This window comes from Chionomys nivalis, chromosome X (genome assembly GCF_950005125.1).
Source record: "Chionomys nivalis chromosome X, mChiNiv1.1, whole genome shotgun sequence".
NCBI classification, from domain to species: Eukaryota; Metazoa; Chordata; class Mammalia; order Rodentia; family Cricetidae; genus Chionomys; species Chionomys nivalis.
In genome coordinates this window covers 121,991,827-122,012,466 of record NC_080112.1, presented here as the reverse complement: position 1 = coordinate 122,012,466, position 20,640 = coordinate 121,991,827, and the positions used below count along the sequence as shown (strand labels likewise).

The window sequence follows — 20,640 nt, the reverse complement described above, 5'->3', positions numbered from 1 at the left end:
ATATACATACATATATATATTTGGTAGCACATGCGTTTAAGTATGTGTCTCGAGAGGCTTAAGCAGTAGGATCCTTAACTCAAAGCTTCTTCTAGGCTAGATAGTAGCGTTTTGCCTGAAAAACAAAACAAAACAAAAAAATCAACCATACTTAGACTTCAGTGAGAATGTCAAATCATAACACAATGTGAACTTAGACTTTCTTCAAAGCATAAGCATTTTAAAAGCATTCAAAAGAGTCTAGAACATTAGTTTGCCTCAGCAAGCACTTTATACTCTAAGCTAGTCTGAGGGGCCACGCACATTAAACTACAATACCCAGACTACTCTCCTGTAGCCGACCTCAAGGAATTAGCGGAAGCTTGGTGTTAGAAGAATTATGGGTGTCTCGAAGAACTATATTGACTTCATCTCCCACAATCCACTGGCATCCTTTGACTCTTTCCACCAATGCCAAGATTGCATGGTTCCGAGAAAGAATAGTATCCAGTTACTTTAAACTACATTTCCCATGAGGACATGCGCTTAGGCTTTAGACTTTCCTGTGATCAGTAACCAATGGGAAAGGCCTCTGTAGCCACCCAGTGATTAGAGTCCAGCCGTTGGGCCCCATTGCTTGGCCTAGGCCGGTTAGCAGGAGGTACTGAGTTGGGAAGACAGTTGTGGGGCTTGCCGTGCTGCAAGGGCACTCCGGGTCCAGGAGCTTCCGAGCGGACCCGATTTTCCGCGGATGTTTAAGGAGTAGAGCTTCCGTAGCCGGGGAGCCGGAGGTCAGCGAGGCAGAAAGCCCGAGTGGCAGTGGCCGGGGACTGTGGGACCGAGGGGGCCTTGGGAGGAGGGTGCTTCCGGGGCTACCGTCTTTGGTGCCTAACTCCGCCCAGCTCTGCCACTTCAGGGGTGGGGGATGTCCGTGGGAGTCAGGGAGTGGGCACCAGTAGCTGGAGCAGCCAGGAGACAAGCACGAACTCCACCCCCCCTCTTTTGTTTTAGTTCCTACCACCACTCGCCCCTCTCCCACACACCTCTCAGCATGTGGTCCTTCATAACTGTTTGGACTGAGAGAGTCTTCATTAAGTGGCAGCTGGACTCCCTCCCTCCCTCCCTCCCTCCCTCCCTCCCTCCCTCCCTCCCTCCCTCCCTCCCTCCCCCCCCTCTCTCCCTCCCCCCCCCCCTCTCCCCCTCCCTCCCCCTCCCTCTCTCTCCCCCTTGCGCGCGTGGAAATTCCTTGCTATACCTGAAGCTTGATTTTCTGTCCGTTTCAGCTTCCTGATGATGAGATTTTTAAAAAATCGACCTATCTCTCTTACTGGTCCTCTTCAACCAGTCATTGGAGTAGAAAATGTGTTCAATTTCCAGAAGGGATAGGGAGCAGAAGGAAAGAACCTTACTTTTGATGAATGTATAATTAAGGTTCAGTCCAGTGTTCTGGTGAGAGTAGAAGGGCAATTGGACCTATTAAAAAACGTGGAGCATTTTAAAAGTTTCCAAAGTTAGCACCAGTGTTGCTAAACATTTAATGGGCTCACTGTCTACAAAACACAGTAGACTGTGAAACACACTGCATTAATTATTGCATATTACAAATGCGTGTAAAAAGTGCTCAGGGCTTAGTGGAAAGGCATATAGATAGGAGGGAGAGGCTGATTTGTAAAAGTTAGAGCTAACTCAGAACTTGTTGGAGTCTTGAAATTTACCCTTCTTTTAGATCAATCCTAGTAAGCTTTGTGGAGGAGGTCACCTTTAATTTGGGCTCCCATGGAATAAAGGAAATTTGAAATGAGCAAAGGTGAAAAGATGCTTTCTAATACAGGGGTTGGCAACTAAGAACAAGGCATAGAGAAGGGGGGACTGTATGACAGGGGCACATCTGATTATATAAGAGCTATCAGCAGGGTTATATCGGGAGATAGTTTTTGGGATCGTAGTAACATGAGAGGTTGAAGGATGTACAGAGTTTGAATTTTATTTTGTATTGAATAAAATTAAGATTGAAAAATTAAGACTGGGTGATTTTCCTTTTCATCCTAGGGGAACCTGATTTGAGGTCAAATCTCGGAGAACACAAAGAAGTGTGGTGGTATGTTCCAGGTGTGACTTTAATGTAACTAGAGGGAGAAACTTTTGTCTTGCAGATGTTTTGTTTATGACTGTTCTTAGCCACAACCTGTACTTGCCAATTAGAAAGCAAAGTGCCATAAACCTTTTCCTAAGAGATGAGATTATCCGGATTGCAATCTTCTGATTAGATAATAGTAATGACTCTTTATTGAGCTCACATAGTATCCCAGGCTTCATCATGAGCCCTTTATTACATTATCTGAGTGTCTTATAAGATGTGTACAATTTTTTCCATTTTTTCTCTAGAAGAAGAAACTAAAATGCAGATTTTAAGCCCATAGATTGGAGGTAATTGAGGTGGAGTTTCAGTGTCCAGACTTCTGACTTGAAAACCCATGCTCTTTCCCCTGTGGCTTCCAAGTCCTGATGTGCATTTTTGTTCTTGATTTACCAGTTGTGGCAAGGGAAGATTACTGTAAGGTACAATTGGCCATCCTGGAAGAAACCCAAATGAGTCATTTTGCATTTCTATATCAGTGTTTTTGCTGTAAAATAGTTGCCAATACCAAATTTGCTTAACTGCTGTTATAACATAGATGATTATGTCTGCCAAAATTATAATCAATATATCATTTTCTAAATTAGATGATTCTGTACAAAAACTATGTCCTACCGCTAAACCATTCAACTCTAGACAGTTCTTTGCATTTTATTTTATTTCAGCTTTATCAAAGGGGAGCCCAGTTACTAGATGTCCTTTGTGACCTGAGCACACATTAAGTGTAGAAGATGCAAGAAAATACAAGGTCTGAACCCTTACTGGGTCCAGGGGAGCACAATTCTGAGATACCATAGAGTGAAAAATTATGGGAGAACAGAAACAGGTACAGCATTGTGGTAGGATAGAGGAAAGAGTGGCCAACCAAAGAAAGAGAGAGCTGGGAATTTTGTGAGGAGGTGACATGATAAATAATTCTTGAAGGGTAATGAATTTGGCAGGCAAAGAAAGGTAGAGAGGAGCCATTGGAGATATATATATGGTAGAGTGGGCATGGGATTTTCTAATGTGAGCAGTTCATCCTAGCAGTGTCCTGAGACTGAGACAAGGAAGGTTCAAGCAAAATATGCTGCAGAATTTTGAGAGTGCTTTTTGGAGAATCAACTGCAGTACTAAGAAATATGAATGTGTTCCCACAGGCCCACTGACTCAAAATACTGAGCGTGGACCAGCGGTAGTTACTTCGTGCTTCCACTCACAGTTCAAGTTTTAGTAGTTGCATAGTTGGATGTATCTGATAAAAAAACTATTATTCATCAAACCTAAGGTTATGTAGGATTGAATAAAAATGCAAAATACACGAGTCTTAAGTTGGTTTAAAGACAAATACTAAGTAATAGTATGAATATTTTAAATATGGCCAGGTTATAACCTCTTACTATTGGGTGTAAGAAATAAAGTTGTAGGCAATAGGAAAAGAAGTCAACATTTTTAGGAAAAGAGAACCATGAGCAGATTTTCCCTTTTGTAAGATAACAGTGGAAAGGATGCACTGGAGGGAGGCTTGATCAGTAGGGTGTTTCCTTCAGGGAGCTCATAAGTAGTGACGTGGGAGAGGAGGAAACAAACTTGAGAGATATTTTTTTGTTAGGATTGGTAGTAATGGGTACATGTAAATATTATTCTATTAGTGTTTCCACTTGCTTGTTCTTTATATTTTATGATGAGCATAACATTGCCAGAGCCTGCTATTGCATACATTAAGGTGGCAGTGTAGGGGAACTGGTACTGTTCAGGAGAGTGGATTTTGGGAATTGGTACTGTTCAGGAGAGTGGGTTTGGGGAACTGGTACTGTTCAGGAGAGTGGATTTTGGGAATTGGTACTGTTCAGGAGAGTGGGTTTGGGGAATTGGTACTGTTCAGGAGAGTGGGTTTGGGGAATTGGTACTGTTCAGGAGAGTGGATTTTGGGAATTGGTACTGTTCAGGAGAGTGGGTTTGGGGAATTGGTACTGTTCAGGAGAGTGGGTTTGGGGAATTGGTACTGTTCAGGAGAGTGGGTTTGGGGAATTGGTACTGTTCAGGAGAGTGGGTTTGGGGAATTGGTACTGTTCAGGAGAGTGAATTTGGGTTATGCAAAAGCACCCCTTTTGCTTCACTGAGTGTTACTAGAACCCTCAAAGTTCAATTAAAACATGAGTGTCTCTGGGAAGCCTTTCTAATAAACACTCCACATTTGCATGAATGCACACACAAGGCAAGGTTAGTATTCTCACTTCTGTAGGACCCATGCTACCTCTATTCCAGATGAGATCATACTGTAGTATGCCAGTGGTTGTTTCTTTCTTAGTAGATTGTGAGCTCCTTGAGGGCAGGAATCACATCTCGTTCATCTCTATACTTAGAGTACTTGGGACAGTAGACATCTAATAGTCGGTCGTTATATGATGAAACGTAACAAATATTCACATGGATGCAGCTTGGAACTTGGTAGTACAAGATATTAACATTTTTTTTTATTGGCCGGGTGGTGGTGGTGGGAAGTGGAGGCAGGTGGATCTCTGTGAGTTCGAGGCCAGCCTGGCCTACAAGAACTAGTTCCAGGACAGGCTCCAAAGCTACAGAGAAACCCTGTCCTGAAAAAAACAAAAATATAAAAAACAGAAGAAATAAATATGTAAATAAATAAATAAAATGTAAATTGACAGATATAGCGGTTTACTGAGTGTGCTACTTTTACTGAATATCACAATTCAAATGCTCACACTTTCACCATGTGTTCATTTTTAGACATTCGTGTTATCTTTTTCTTTCTCATAGCTTAAATCTGTTAGGCCTGCTTTACTTCTCTTGACAGGGTTCACATTTCTCCTTTCTTATTACTTTCTTAGGAAATATCTTCCTCTCTAGCCACCCGGTCCCTTTGATTATCTTTGGCATTAGTCTTAAATGCATCTTTTCTTGGTTAGGCACATTGGTAGTGGACTGATAATTTTAGTCAGCTCTTTTTTGAAAGGGATTTGTCAATATGAGTCAGCAGTCCTAAAACTGAACATAGTCTTTAACCGATTCTCAACTTCTAGTGCTGTATTCTGAGGAAGCAATCATGTTTCCTAAAATTTAGCTCCCTGATACCCTAGAGCTGTTTATTATAATGACAAAAAGAGGGGAAAATGGCACCATAAATACCCAGTACGGGAAGTTGGAATAAAATCAATTGTGGATCATTAAGTAGCCACATCATTGGATGTTACCAAAGTATATTTCATTATGTGGAAACTTGTTTGTGATATATCCAGAGAAAATTCAGGCCATAAAACACCCAATATAGTGCAGCAGATTCCAACTTAAACATATGTACAGATCTTATACATGCCACATAAATCTTTGTATGCACACAAAGGAAAATTACTGTTAAGTACACAATAGGGGTTTGCTACAAATGATAAGATTACATAATGACTTTTACTTTTTATCTTTTATGTTTATTGTCCTATATTTTCAGGGATACATTTTTTCCTTATTTTTAAAGATAATTCCATCATACTTTATTTTTTAATTTGGTAAGTTTATTTTAAAATAGTTATTCCTTGTCTACCACTATTGCCGTTGCTTTACTTTGGGGTGTGCTTACTAGCCAGCACAAATGCTTTATTTCTAGCCTAGATTTCTATTGCCTCTACATCAGCTCTCTTCCCATCTGTGTTACATAGAAAGGATTTTTTTTAATGAATCACAAATATGATTCTATTCAGCCTTCATACACATAGTTCAAAGGCTGCTTATTTTTCTTAGAATAATATCCAGATGATGAAAGCTTTGCAAATCAGCTGTACTTGGATCCATTTTCTTCTATAACTTGCTTGGATTTATAATCTTGGGATTGTAGGCCACTGTCAGGTAGATGTGAACTGTTTATAGTTGACCAAATGCTGATGTGGATTATATAGGTTGATTGTTGTCAAACACACAAACTATTGGTATTTTTTCATCGGAGCAAACATATTAAATACATTCAATAGTTGTTACTATTTTAAGCTGGGTGTAACAGGCAGGCAGAATTTTGTGAGTTAGAGGCCAGCCTGATCTACATAGCAAGTCCCTGTCTCAAAAAAATTACTGCTATTTTACAGATGGGGAAGACTAAGTGAAAGAAGAAAAGTTATCATAATAAAGGACTTTGTTAAGAAAAACCATTAACACCCTGCAGTGGCTCAGTGCTGTGTACTTTCCTGAAATACCTGTTGATTTTCTCACTCTACGTAGACTTAAAGTCCCTTGGCACGTTACATGTGATCACAGTGCAGCAAGAACAGGCCAAAACTGACATAGTTTTACTATGCAATGTTTCACATTGTGTTAATTATAGAGATTTTCTTACTCACATAACACTCCATGGAAGGGAGTTGGAATAGTTCCAGTTTCTCTGTGTTTCTTTCTTGAAAGTCTGTGCCTTTGGGAATGGGGATCCCAGCAGGAGGGTAGAGAAAATTGTGGTAGAATTGAGTGTACAAGAAGCAGAGCATGTCATGGGGGCCAATGTCATTGGCTATATTTTTTAAGTGCCATGTAAATGCATTTTTCAGCAATCTATCTCTAGGGAAGACCTTGGTTGAATTATACAGTTAATCCCACTTACAGAATATAACCCATGAATGCACTATATTCTTGTGTTAAGTGATTTTAGGCGTATGTAAGGGATTACCATAACGACATTTGTATGAATGTTGGATATCAAAATTTTCCCTACAAAAGTAGAGAAAAAAAGTTGTCATACAGTCACTTAGTATCTTGTAGTGTGATTTCTTCTTCATTTTTCTTACAAATAATAAGCATTGTGCAAAAATGAATGATCTTTAGGGACAGAAGTTATGAGTACCAATCATCTGGGAATGGAATACTTTGCATAGACTACTATAGCCATTTTAAACCCATTAGTTTTACAATTAACATGCCTATATACTAGTAAAAAGGAATCTGTAATTCTCCAGTTCAACATTGAAATTATAGTTAGGAATTCAAACTATTCGCTGAATTATTGCAGGCTTATTATGTGCAATTACTGTGCTAGACTCTGTACCAGACACTCATAAATACTCCTTTTAATGCCTTTGGAATTTGTGTGTGTGTGTGTGTGTGTGTGTGTGTGAGAGAGAGAGAGAGAGAGAGAGAGAGAGAGAGAGAGAGAGAGAGAGAGATATTAGAGAACGAACATTCAAGAACTGCTGAAAGAGAACACTGCAACGAGCAAGCCCATCATCTAAATGAAAATTTTACCCAGCTGATAATGGGGCTGTGTGCCAGAAGGGGGTTATTTTTCTTTCCTTCTCTTCCCTCTGTGGGATCTAGGCAAAAGTGAGCTACCAGATAGCCGATAAGCAAACGATGTACTTGCCTGTCTCTAAACAGTGTTACCTACGGAAGGGTGGGTTCCCGCGGCTCCAGCGCAGCACAGGCTTGCCGGTGCTGTGAGAATTATGATTGTGTCAGCTTTTCCAGGGTTCCTGTCTCTGCTGCACAGATTTGGCAGACACCTCAGACAAATTTTATGTCTCTTAAATCTTCCTCAAGCAAGGCTTGGCCCTTAGATTTATATGTATAAAAAAAAAACCCAAGTGTTTACCAGTTTGACATTTTTGAAGATCAAAACAGACTCAGTTGTTTTTCTTTTTCTCTCTTTTTTTTTTACTTCAGCAAACCACCTCAGTTTAGTCTAAAGAAAAGGCTAATTGCTTTGTCCTACTTTTAAGAAGTAGCCCCAAGTACTCTTTAGCAGTGGCTGCTAATCATATACCTAAAGATTTACATTCCAGTCTTCAGCTTTGTTTCTTCTGTTTCTTTCCTACAAAGTACGGCATTTTGCTGGCCTTTATTTTCCTTTCTACACTTTACTGATAACAGCATATAAAGCTTTGTAAGATGGAGACAAAGTGAAATGCACTGGTGATATAGGGATATAGGAGGAACAAAGTCGGTGGTTTTTTTTGTTTTCCTAGCTCTGTTCCCCTTCCATTTGTGATGTTTTGTTTAGTGGTCTCTTAAAAAAATACCGTTCCCTGGCATAATAATGATAGGTGAGAATAAAAATTGGAGAACATTCAATGACTATCCATTAACAGGGCTGGTCCAAAGACATCTGTAGGCAGAGCACAAATGAAAGTTTGGCTGTAATTCAGAGAAGCTGAAGCATTATATGGAGCATGTTATAGTAACAATATTGCTTCAGTGGTGGACTGCATAACAAAGATGGGGAACTCCCTGGTAAGGCCCCCTCTCATCTGCTCCAGCTGCTCTTTTTAGCAACAACAACTGCCAGTGAGAATTGCCCGGGATGGAAACAATCCCACAAGAAGACCTCATGATATGTCCTTCTGCTCTTTCCTCTTCAGTTGTGTCCTCGGACACACTTTACTACTATTACATGGGCCACATGGTGTTCCAATTTTCACATTTCAGGCGATGTCAAGGGCTGTGAAATAAATGTGTCATGAAAGCAGAAGGAGGACTGTTTGGGAACATGAGGAAGGGGACTGGCAAGGAAAGGGGATAAGTCAACTAGTGAGCAAAGAATAAAGTATAATAATGCCACAATAATACCCATTTATTTCTCTGCTAACCAAACATTAATTTTTGAAAAGATGCTGAATTTGAAATCAAAGAACTTCTGATTTTCAAAGTCATTCATTTGATAAACATTTGATCATTTATAAAGGTCTGGACCGTATGCTAAGCACTGGAAATACAATATGTAATTATATGTAATTCCTGCCCACCTTAATGAGCTCACAGTCTAGCAGAGGGGATCGAACTCAAAGCAGTGACTATATTCTAATATACACAGGGTACTCAAAAAGAGAGATGTACACAAGGCTTCCTAGAAACACAGCTAAAGGAACTACTGGGTATGGGCAACCTGTAGATCAAAACCTTGACTTGGCTGAGTCATAAGGAATAAATGGGAGCTGCCTATATTCTAAGTAGATAAACAAGTTGCTAGCAAGGAGTCTTAGCAGGACAACCAACATGTAAAAAGAAGTTTGGATAAACATGGAAAGTTTCGGTAAAAGTATGATGCAATATGAAATCTACTAGGAATGTGACAGGATACAGACTAGGAATTTTGGAAGGTGTCCTGCGGTAAGTTAATGAGAGAAATCGGTTGCTACTAAGTGTGGTCATTGTCTCAGGCACGCAGGGGTGAGACAGTGGAGGGGAGTAATGCGAGTGGGTTAGAGGGTGGGGAGGAGGCAGAGAAAGTTCACTTTGTAATGTAGCGGTTTTAAAGTTGTGGTATTCTGATCACTTACCCCTGTCCAACAGTGCCACCACCATTAAGCTTTCTTTCAGTATACAGAGTAATATTGTTGCTTTGTACACAGGACATATATTCCTGTACCCCTTTGTATGTCACTTAGTTGAATATTCAGTTTTTCCACCTCAAATCAGTGATCTTGCAGCAATTGGGGTTTGATTATCACAAAGGAAATCAGTTTCAGAGCCCAGCAGCTTCATTTCAAAAACATTATGTGAAGCTTATTTATTGCTGGCTGACTCAGCAACACTGAGGCAAGTTGAGGGCACAAGGAGAGAAAGGGACATAGGCTGAATATATGTCAGGAAAAGGCTGCCTGAAAAGTCGCCAGTGTCCACAGCGCTGGAAATCTCTAAAGTCCATGTGGGAAATACAAGGGCCAGAGGTATATAGATATAAGCCAAGTGCATGTTGAAGGTACATTTGCCTAAACAAATTGTACTATTTAGCTAATCAGTTTTAGTTAATTTTCTTTCCCTGACTCAGAAACCATAAATAGCTTCCTGTTATCCTTAGGAGGAAGGCCAGATTCTCCAGCCTGGCATTTGCTGCAATTTGGCGCTAGTCTGTTTCCAGTATTTATACTTCTCTCTTACAGAACTCTGCTCCAGCCAGTTACCCTTTCAGACAGCACTTTGGCATTCCTTTATCTATATTGTTAGCTGGCTCAGGGCAGGGACTATTAAAAACAAACCAAAACAAAAAACAAAACTCTGAGTCCCCTACAGTATCTTGAATATGGTATCTTGAATACTCTAGTGCATCTGTGTCTTTTCTATTGGTTGATGATTATTATTCTCCTATCCTTGCTCCATTCTTTTCAATATCTACCACCATAGGCCTCTACTAAAATGGTTGCTGAAACAGGCAAGTGTCATATATCTGTGAATTTAGCGTTTGGGAGATTGAAGTGTAATGATCACCATGACTCTAAGGCCACTGGGTCACATGTGAGTTCTACGGCCAACTTGGGACACATAATGAGATACTGTCTCAAAAAATGAAAAAGCAAGTCAATCAACCAGTCAGTAAATACACGAATAAAATTTTTGAAATGACAACTGAGCAACTGTAACTAAAGGAAAGGGATCACCGCTCAACAAACTTTTAACTTTGTAGTGTGTATGCATGTGTGTCGCACACATTTGTACTGATGAGCATACCTGTTTGCATGTGTCAAGACCAGAGGAAGGTGCCACTTATTCTCTTGCATCACTCTCTGCCTTATTACTTTGAGGCAGGGTCTCTCCCTTAACTTGGAATTCACATTTCCCAGCTAGACCTGTAGACAGAAAGCCCCAGTGAGCCTCCGAGTTTTACCCCACTCCTAAATCTATGGCCCCTGACACAAGCCATCTCTCCAGTCCTTTTAAGCACTTTTAAATATGGAGAAAATTAACCATATAATAAGTCTTACCTACCATTCATTCAGAATCACCAATTTTGGTCTAATTGACTCATGCTTTTATAATGCATGACTATTTCCTTTTGAAAGTTTGAGGTTTAGTAAGATATGCTCTTTATCCTTAACCTCTAATTATGAAAACTTTCAAATGTAACAGAAAAGTTGAAAAGAACTATGCGGTGAGCACTCAGATAGCAGTTAATCATGTTATTGTATTTGGCTTTTGTGTTTATATAGCGCACACATTCATGAGCACATGTGTGCCAATGCATATGTATGCAGGTCAGAGGACAACTTGTGGGAGACTACTTTCTTCTTCCACCATGTGGATTTCAGAGATCAGACTCTGGTCATCAGATTTGGTGGCAAGTACCTTTACCTGCTAAGCCATCTTGCCAGTCCATGTATTTCTTTTTATTGCCTGCATTACCACCTTATCTGTCCCTTTCAAACTAAGTTTTGCCATCAGTACAGATTTTCTAAATTCTTCAATGTTTGTATCATTAACTACATAAAGAAATGTTTTTGTGCTCTGAAATCAATCAAACCTTCAATTATAACTTCATTTGCTATGCTGCCAAAACTCTAATCAGCCTGCGTGTCTTAGACCAGTGTTTCAATGGAGCATGTGTCTCCGATTAATTTTGAGATGTCCCTCTGTTTCATCTAGTGGCAGTGTCACGTGCATAGTCCATAAATGCCACTTGTTGCACTTGAGCAGAGACAGCGCTAGGCTAGGGCAAAGAATTCTAAAAGTCAGCATACGCGGAGGAAGGGAGGGGCAAAGGAGAGTTTGAGAAGGCCACAGTTGAATGGGAGGTGGTCCATGAGGACTTGAATTATTAAGGGAAGAAGGATGCTCAAGTTCCCTAAGTAATCCTCCAAGTGGAGCCTCTATTTTCTTCCCTCTCTCTTTAGAAGCAGTAGTTCTAGGAAATGAGACACAATTGTTGCTTAGTGTAGCACATGGCAAGTCTCCTTGTTGTTTAAATACTACCAATTAATACATTCATTTTGCTCTCATTTATCATACGATGCAACTTAATTTTGGAGGCTGTGGGTGGACTACTGCTTTCATATTCTACCTGTGCTGTGCCTAAGCATATCTGGGCTCCATTAACCTAGTTTTCTTTTTCTTTGTAACATTTCCCTTTTTTGCTGTGTTACTTAAAATACAAGGAGACCTCTAATCTGCTTTTATTGAGCAGAAATTTTGTACCAAGTATTGTGCTAGCTGTCATCACATATGACACTTTACAAAAACTTGGCAACACACTTCTTTCTCCATTCACCAGACAAGGGAACTTGAGACTTAGCACTGCCAGATCCATAAGCCAGAACAAGAAACTCAAGTCTGTCTGCCTGGAGAACCTAATAGTCCCCTACATCATCAGATGACATTTTAAAACAGCAACAAAACAAGGGACCAGAGAGATGGCTTAATGGGTAAAGGTACTTGCTGTTAATCCTGATGACCTGAGTTCAATTCCTGGACCCCACACAGTGGAATGAGAGAATCAACTCCCTCTGATCCCCACTTGTGCCATGGTATTTGTCCTCCTATTCTCTTCTTCTTTCCCTCCCTCCCTCCCTCCCTCCCTCCCTCCCTCCCTCCCTCCCTCCCTCCCTCCCTCTCCTCCCTTCCCTACCTCCCCTTTTGTGTGTGTGTGTGTGTGCGCGCACGTGCGCGCGCTAGCGCACACAGACAGAGACAATAAAAAAGGTTTAAAAAGACAAATAAAAATGCCAGGAAGTCTCCCTTTACTAGATGGGCTCAGCATGTGATTTATTCATTAGGTATTCAGTTGTATAATTGACTTAGGAAGTATGCCTTAATCGTTAAGATGTTGGTATAGTAAAGAATTCTGGTTGCTTGGGTTAAAAATCTTATAGCAGTTGAGTGACTAAGTAGTCAGTCAATATAAGCTGTCCAATTTTCTTGCTTAGAAAAATGTATATAATACCTGAGTAACACTGTGTTGTGGGTACTGACTTGTGTAAGATACCTTGTTATGTCTATCATACAATAGGTGATCACCATATTTTAGGTTGCTCTCCTCTCTTCATATTTTTGTTGGTACTAGATTGTTCACTTATAACTTTGACCTGAGGATAAGAAAGTGTGTCTAAATTATTTTTTAGAGTATACATATTTTAAAACAAAGACTGTTAGGGTGTTTTTTCTTGAGTCTGAACAAGACAAGCGACTAACTCTCATGTAAAACATACTTCAAAATAAGCTAGAGGTGTAAACTCATAAGAGAGTTGTGATCAGTGAGTGTCTCTGCTTCTTAACACTCCTGGCCAAATTGTGATGTCATTTAATTTTTCCCGCTAGACTAAATTTCATAGTTGGCAACAACTATTAGGTTTGGGATGTTGGCAATCTCAGTGTAGACATTTCCAAGCCAACAAAGTAAGGCTAAGAGAACAGAAGTGACTTGAACAAGGTCAGACGGTTAAAAAAAGTAAAATGGCAGAGTCTGCCTATTCTGATTATCTTGTTTGTTTGTGTGTTTTTGCCTCTAAGGCAGCCTGTAAAGTGTGCTCCTTACAGGACTTTCGCTCTTGGTTTTCTCAGGGTTTTGGTGAAGTGCGATGCATTCAGAAAACATGCAACTTTGTTTTGGTTCAAATTAGTTCATTACTTTTTACTTTGATTACACTCTTAACATTTTCATTTTAAGGTTTAGCAAATTAGTGTTGTTCCTCCCTGCTGAGGTCCGTGGTTTGGTTCAAACCCTTGGTTCTTTGAAATCTTCCACTGGGACTTTTGTTTTTGACAAATATACCTAGAATCCAAAATGAACAATGACCCTAGTTCATTTGAAAAGAACAGGCAGTCATGGGTGTGACTACTGAGGGGAAGCAGCTTAGGATGCCCTTTATGCTTAGATTTTAAAACGTGAAGTCAGGAAGAAAGCCTTACAGTAGGTTTTGATATTTCTTCTCATCAGGATGTTTTTATGGTTTCAATTCCATTCTTGCTCACGTGGGTTGAAGGTGCTGCCCCTCCCCCACCTCTTTACTTTGGGATACTTTGTCAGTTGTCTTATAGATAGGGTCTTTACATTTTGACTTAAGGAATAATGCTGACAAACCGTTTTCCTAGTCCTTTCCCATTTACTTTGTGTGGCACTTCTGAGGAACTTGAGGGGTTCGAATTTCAAACTTGGGTTTGTGGGAGTTACTTACAGTGTCCAAAGGTGTATCACCCTGATTCTAAAATAGACATTCTTTGTTTCTTTCCCCTTTGTGGAACCTGAAGTTTGGCTGATACCTTTCTTTGCAGCCATGCCAGAGGTGAGGCTGTGGTGGACGGTTATAGGTGGGAGGCCTCTGGAAGTCTGTACTCCACATGCTTGCTTTTCTGCATGCCAGGGGAAGTAAGCTTTGGTGTTGGGACCTCCAGTGCCTTTGCATCTTGTTTATCCACATAAGCAGATGGAAGGCGAGGTTACAGCTTCAGTTATAGAAACTGTCATTCCCAGTGCTTTAAAAGGGAAGCAGAAGAGATTTGCTCTGACCCAGTGTGTGATTAGAAAGCTCACTTCTTCTCTCCCTTCCTTTTTCTCTCTGCTGTTTCTTCTAGCTTTTCCTTCCCTTGCCCTTTAAATGGCTCATGGGGCCTTAGCTACTAGTTAGGTAACCCTTTGTGATTCATCTTCTCTACTTCCCCCATTGATTTAAAATAGATTTCAGATAAATATTTTACTGGCATTTTCAGCAACGGCAATGGTATTCGAAAGAGCAATGAGGAAGTTTTCTTTCTTATTTTAAGAGTTGGTCTAAACACTTGTTTGAAGACACAGATGGCACTGGAGGGGGCCAAGATGAGCTGACATCTGATATTTCTGCTTTTTTTTTTTTTTTTTTGGCTGTTTCACATTTGTCCCATGTGGACAGACACACACTTGGGTAACTACCGTACAGATGGAAATCAGGACATGTGGGATTTGGCTGAACTGGAGGTCCCCAAACATTGCCTGGATCATTTAGTACCCCAGGTGTGGCCGCCCCAGGACTTCATGTGCTAAAATTGTGTCCCAGTATAAGCCAGCTGGTCACTGTATATATAGTATTAAGGCAGCTTGGAGCCTTAGAAAGCATGACTTTGGATTTTTACCTTGTAGATTTAGACTTAGTCTTTTCCCATCTGCTGGGCATAGAGGATGAACCAGATAGATAGAAAGATTGAGCAAAAGGAGATGTTTATTTTTCAATAGTTAGAATTCTAGATGGGACATGAACTCAGATCCTATGAAGGAAAATGGACAGACTTTCTAGAAAGAGAGTATTAGGGGACTGCAGTTTCTTTGACAAACTTCTAATGTACTATGGATTACACTCTAAAATGTTGTTTTTCTTTTTTAAATCCCCTTTCTGGGGACTTCTGAGGATAAACAATGATTCTAATTTGAAGAATAAATAATGATTTAAAAAATCATATTTGTCCTTTCTTTTTATTTTCCTTACGTGAGAGAGGTGCTTTACTTAAGTCATTGAAGCAGGAACTTGCTCAGTGTGGTGGGTGATAATAACCTCATACAATTGCCTGTCCCTGTACAGTTTGCAGAAGAGCCATTATCTCATTAGCTTCATATGATACTCTTGTGAAGCAGTCATGATGTGTACCATCATCTCCTGTTTAGACATCCGGAAACTCAGCTGCAGAGAAGTTATGTTCCTCATCTGGTGTCACCAGGCTGTAGAAATGGCACCCAGGTTCCCGGAAACCCGAGGGGTTCCTTCACGTGGCTCACATTTTCCCCATAAGAATGTACTTCCTTACTGTTTCTATTCATATATAATTTTAAAAGTCAGTCTAAAGAAGTGTGCTTCACTTTAGCCGATGAAGAAATCAGACCACTTTCAGATAGTGTTTTCTTAAGGTCCCTTACCAATTGAGTCCTGCACATAGCTCTTGGTTTTTCAGCTTATTTTAAATGAATTAGTTTTAGATAGCCATTTTTCTCGGGGTTAAATAGATGCACAAAAGTTGTTTGATCAATTGATTATAGGTGTGGAAGCTGCACCTGGAGAATGGGGATAGAGATGGGAAGTTGGCTTAAAATAATTAGCTTCTTGTCTTTTTGTTAAGAGATGTCATGTTCAATAGAATTTAATTTCTTTATACTTCCCTTGCTCTCAGCCTTTTAAATATAATTCTTTAGGGAAAATGAGCAAATACTCATTCAGAATGTTGATTTGTCAGGAACAAGGGTAGCCAGAGGAAAGAGAAAGTAGAGAGGCGACTTTCCATACCCTGGAAGTGTGGCTAAGTGTTATTTTGTTTGGAGCTGCGAGCTAAGATTTCTTTTAAGGCATGCAAATTGTAAAGTTCTGATTTGTCAACTGCATGCTGTTTCTTTAGGCACTGATGTATGAAATCCCGAACGAATTCTCCAATGAACATACTGCTAATTGCTTCTCCACCTGCTCTCCAACCTCCCCCACCCCACCCCCTCCACTCCCAATTCAGCCTATAAGTGTCCGTCATTGGAGATGGATGGTGACACATGCAGTAATAGCAATTCATAAAAGGCAGCTCCAGCCCTTGTCTTCAAGGCTCCTGGATTTTCTACTGCCTGCTTTTGTGTAAGTGAAGTGGATGGAAGTGCTACTGGCATCAGAATCCACCTCCCCGTGCTCCGTTGCTAGAGCTCAGTTGCTCGGCTGGAGCTGAGCTTAACAGAAGCATCGGATCTGAGCGGAACTGTGGCTGTGTTTTTTTTTCCCCTCCATGGGGGGGTGGGTTAGGGATAGTGTGTAGTGGGGGCTTAGGGTGTTTTGGCTTTTCTTTTTGAGGAGAGAAGAGGGTCAGGAGAGAATAACTCACGGTAGGATACAGCGTGAAACAGTTCCCCGAAGAGTGTCACAATGTTCCTGGTACAATATACAGGTATAGTATGTTTTATTTTCTCTGAAATTTCCCTTCGGTTTCAAAGTGAATTTCTTTCTCTTATTTCTCTTCCTGTTCTACTAGCCTGAAAGATAAATGGGATTCTAACAAGCTAAACAAAATAGCTGCATAAAACTCCCTAGCTATGCGTGTGGTAGATTGCTGTGTGAAATCTGGGTTTTCTGTTAAATTGGTAGTCGCGATCCCTTAATTGTTCACGCTTCTCTGCTGTATTCTTGTATTGAATTTCCCAAGTCTTACATCTGCAACTGGTAGTATGTGATAATGCCTACACTGTTTGCACACAAGACAGTGTTTGGGAAGCAAAAAGCAATTTTGAAACTCTCAGTATGTTGTTTTGCTCTTGAGTTTTTAAGCTCCTGTATTTTTTAATTGGTTGTATGGATTTCCATGTAGTTAAGAGTAAGGAAACTTCTAATGGGAAGCATTCCGGAGCACATCTTTTCCGTCAATTTCTTTTCCTTTCAGTATTGAACTCAGGCTGATTAATATCATGTATTATTGTTGTTTATTCTCATGGTGCTGAAAAAAAGTGCTGGAAACAGCAAAGCTTAAAATACCATCCCAAAGCCACCGTATTGTAACATATCGTCGGATCTAAAATGTTCCTTAAGTGCTTGCTTAAGCTTTCAGAAAAATATTGGTGCATAATAATGCAAACTCTGGGGCTCTGATCAGCCACTTATGCGTGCTGTTTCAAAGGCTTGTTATACAGCTGTTAGGCAAGAAGGACCCTTGCAAATAAGAAACCTTGAGAAAGTTTCACTTTCCCACTGAACAGACCAGGAGCTTAGTCCCTCTAGCTGCATGGTTTTTGAGAACTTTGGATATCATTTATTGCCAAGGACTCGCATCTACATTCTTGTTTCATTCTTAAAAGAACATCTCCTGTGCTGAACAGCTAAAAGATCACATTCTGTTTTGATGCATGGTTTGACAGTTGATTTTGCTCCTCATTAATGGGGCAGCATGCAGATGATGTGGAGAAGAGATTGAGTAACAGTGTTTCAAGGCTGCATTGAGGAGCATACAGTGAACCTTAGTCCCTGAACCAACAGCTGCTGAATTGAATTGTCTGCAGTTAAAGCAACAGCAGGTTTGTGTAGTCTCCCTGCCACCCATTTCTTTGAATTTATGGCTTTGGTTTCCTTCCTGGCTATCAGCTGGTTTGTTTCTGGAAGTGTTGGAAAGTTGTGCTTGCTAGGTGTTTTCTCCATCCACCAGTGCAGGCACGACTCCTGAGGAACTGTATCTGGACATTTTAATGTGACAAGTTGCTGAGGTTGTTTTCCTCTGGTTAAATTCAGAGATGTCTTATTTTGTCATTATAAATTAGATAGCTATATTTTCATGGAAAACATTGCTTTGCTCAATACGTAGATGTTTTTTGCGTGCTGATAATGCTGGTGTAGATGTCTGGCAGTGAAAAATACTGGACTTTGTTATGCTCCTGGAATTGCTGTATCTGGGAACACTTCTTTGTGTTAGTACATGTTTACATTAAAAGAAATGGTGGCATCCCCTTACTCTTTCTCAATTCAAGGTGAGCACATGAATAATGCCAAATTCAACCAGGTGGCCTTAATGGCTACATTTGATTCGTGTGTTAGTAATGGATATGTTTAACTCTTTAATGGTTTTATTCTCTTAAGGTTATATTACGGTTGTTGGTTGTTAGGGTCACAGTGGATATGTAAAACATTTTTACAGTGATTTAACTCATACTCTCAGTTTAAGCTCGTAACAATTCTATGTGGCAACAGTAGTGATGTGATCTGTATTTTATAGGTAAGAAAACTGAGACCGAGACTCAGAGGATAAGTAACTGGCCTGAGGTCTTACACCTACTGAGTGGCAGAGCCTGAACTCATAGATTAAATCATCTGATTTTAAAAAAAATATGTGCTTATTTTTTCTCCCTTATAGCACACTGTCTCTGTAATAATAGGTTCCAGGTAAATTGGACTATGCTACAAGTTGAGAAGACTACATTTAGTTATTTCCATAAATAGTCTATTCTTTTGTAACACACTAGTGTTCTGGCAGATTTATATACCGATATGAATGAAAGTAAAAATTGAAGTTTTGAGGAAACAAATCTTGTCTGATTTAAAGGTTAATGTAAAATATTTTTCCACCCAATAAGATAATTTGTTGTAATATTTTGCTCAGTGGACTTGTAAATGGTTTTCATAAGTATGTATGTATTTGAAAATATCCTGGCTATGAATGTGAACTTTTATGTTTTCAAAATTAGAATATTTTTGCACAGATAACAGAAAAAATATGTAGCTCATTCTTCCTTCCTCTTCCTCCTCCCTCCCTACGCTCCTCACTTCTCTCTCATCAGTCTTTTAAAGTTCTCAAAGAGATTTTTCAATTTGTTCGTTTTAATGAAAAGTCAGACTTTGTGTACCACCAAAGAAGGGAATGCTGTTTAAAGTTGCGTTCTAAATTCAGCAAAGGGATGCAGACATTGAGTAATTCACACTAGCTCTAGCTCTTGTCTCTGATCAAACTCTTCTTTCAAAGCTTTTCAGGAGACATTGCTTGTGGGGTCGTTCTTACATCAGTTTATTGGAGCTCTCATGTCCTGGGGAAATGACTGCACTCATGCCATGCACAGTTTCCCAGCATCTGGCAGTGTTCAAGAGTGTTGTTGCAGAAATGAGTAAAGCCAGGCATGGTGGCAGCACACACCTGCAATCCCTGTACTTCTGATACGGAGTCAAAGGCAGAGGCAGGTGGAGAGGCAGAGAGGCAGAGGCAGGAGGAGCACCACAAGTTCAAGGTTAGCCTGAAGTATAGAGTGAGACCCTTCCTCAAAGACTAAAAAAACGAGAAAAGAGATAGGACAAATATTGTTATAATGTGTTCTTTCAACTTTTAGAAAAATAACATATGAGGATGGTAATGACTATATTGCCTCAACCACCATGTGGTTAGAATTTATCTTCATCCAAGATTATGTCTTTAATATATATTAAAGTAAAGTAAAGCAGTACTTCCTCTATTTAAGGGAAAGGAGGACTATATGAAGCCCATTCATCTTTCTTTAAGCTTAAGTGAGATTTGGTAATTTAAAAAGGAGTTGTAGGTTAAGTTTGCAGAAAGGAGAGGTGGGGAATTGTATACATGTGATTGGAAGCTCCATATTAAAAAAGTCTTGATTTTTCAGTGGACAATTTCTCATGCAGTTAGGAGCTTTGAACAAAACCCCCTTCTTCACCCCCAATTCACACTAATTCCTTTTCGTGGGAACAAGCGCACTGAATTTAAATGAAAAGGAACTTATTGGAGGCTTTTAAGAGAAATTGGTATTTTTTTTTAACTGGAGAAGGAAAAAGAGTCTTTGATCTGTATAACGTTCCCTTTCCTGTACTGAGTCCAAGCAAAACTACAAAGTCAGTTTCTGGGCTTCAGCTCTTCAGGGCTGTAAAGCTGGGTACACTTGTTAACTGTGTTCAGTGAAGAAGAGGGCAGGCCCAGCCTACTCAGGAAGATCACTGACGGGGCTGGAGAGATGGCTCAGCAGTTAAGAGCATTGCCTGCTCTTCCAAAGGTCCCGAGTTCAATTCCCAGCTACCACATGGTGGCTCACAGCCATCTGTAATGGGGTCTGCTGCCCTCTTCTGGCCTGCAGGCATACATGTAGACAGAATATTGTATACATAATAAATAAATATTTAAAAAAAGATCACTGAGAATATTTACAAATGGAAATTCTTATTAAAAATGACTTAATATCCTCATTAAGAATAATACTCAGGGGGTGGCAACGTGACTCAGCAGGTGAAGGCACTTGCCACCAAGCCTAATGAATTGAGTTAGATCCCTGGGACCCATATGACGGAAGGAGAAAATCTACTCCTGCAGGCTGTCCTCTGATCACCACATACTCCATGTGGCAATTTGGTATGCCTCCCCCCTCAAAAAAAATAAAA

General features: G+C 40.1%; 1 protein-coding gene across 6 annotated transcripts in view; it reads left to right on the top strand.

Moving 5' to 3' along the window:
* The first annotated feature begins 616 nt into the window (after window positions 1-616).
* Window positions 617-20,640, top strand: part of Enox2 (ecto-NOX disulfide-thiol exchanger 2) — a 274,106-nt gene continuing 254,082 nt past the window's right edge. For 3 of the 6 annotated variants that reach the window (XM_057760379.1, XM_057760378.1, XM_057760377.1), the window contains exon 1: window positions 16,294-16,675. In XM_057760379.1, coding sequence (XP_057616362.1) covers window positions 16,654-16,675 — 22 coding nt within the window. In that variant the 5' untranslated portion in view covers window positions 16,294-16,653. Of the gene's footprint in view, window positions 771-2,028; window positions 2,089-16,293; window positions 16,676-20,640 lie in introns of those variants that run through there. The other 3 variants (XM_057760381.1, XM_057760380.1, XM_057760382.1) reach the window with 3 other exon arrangements.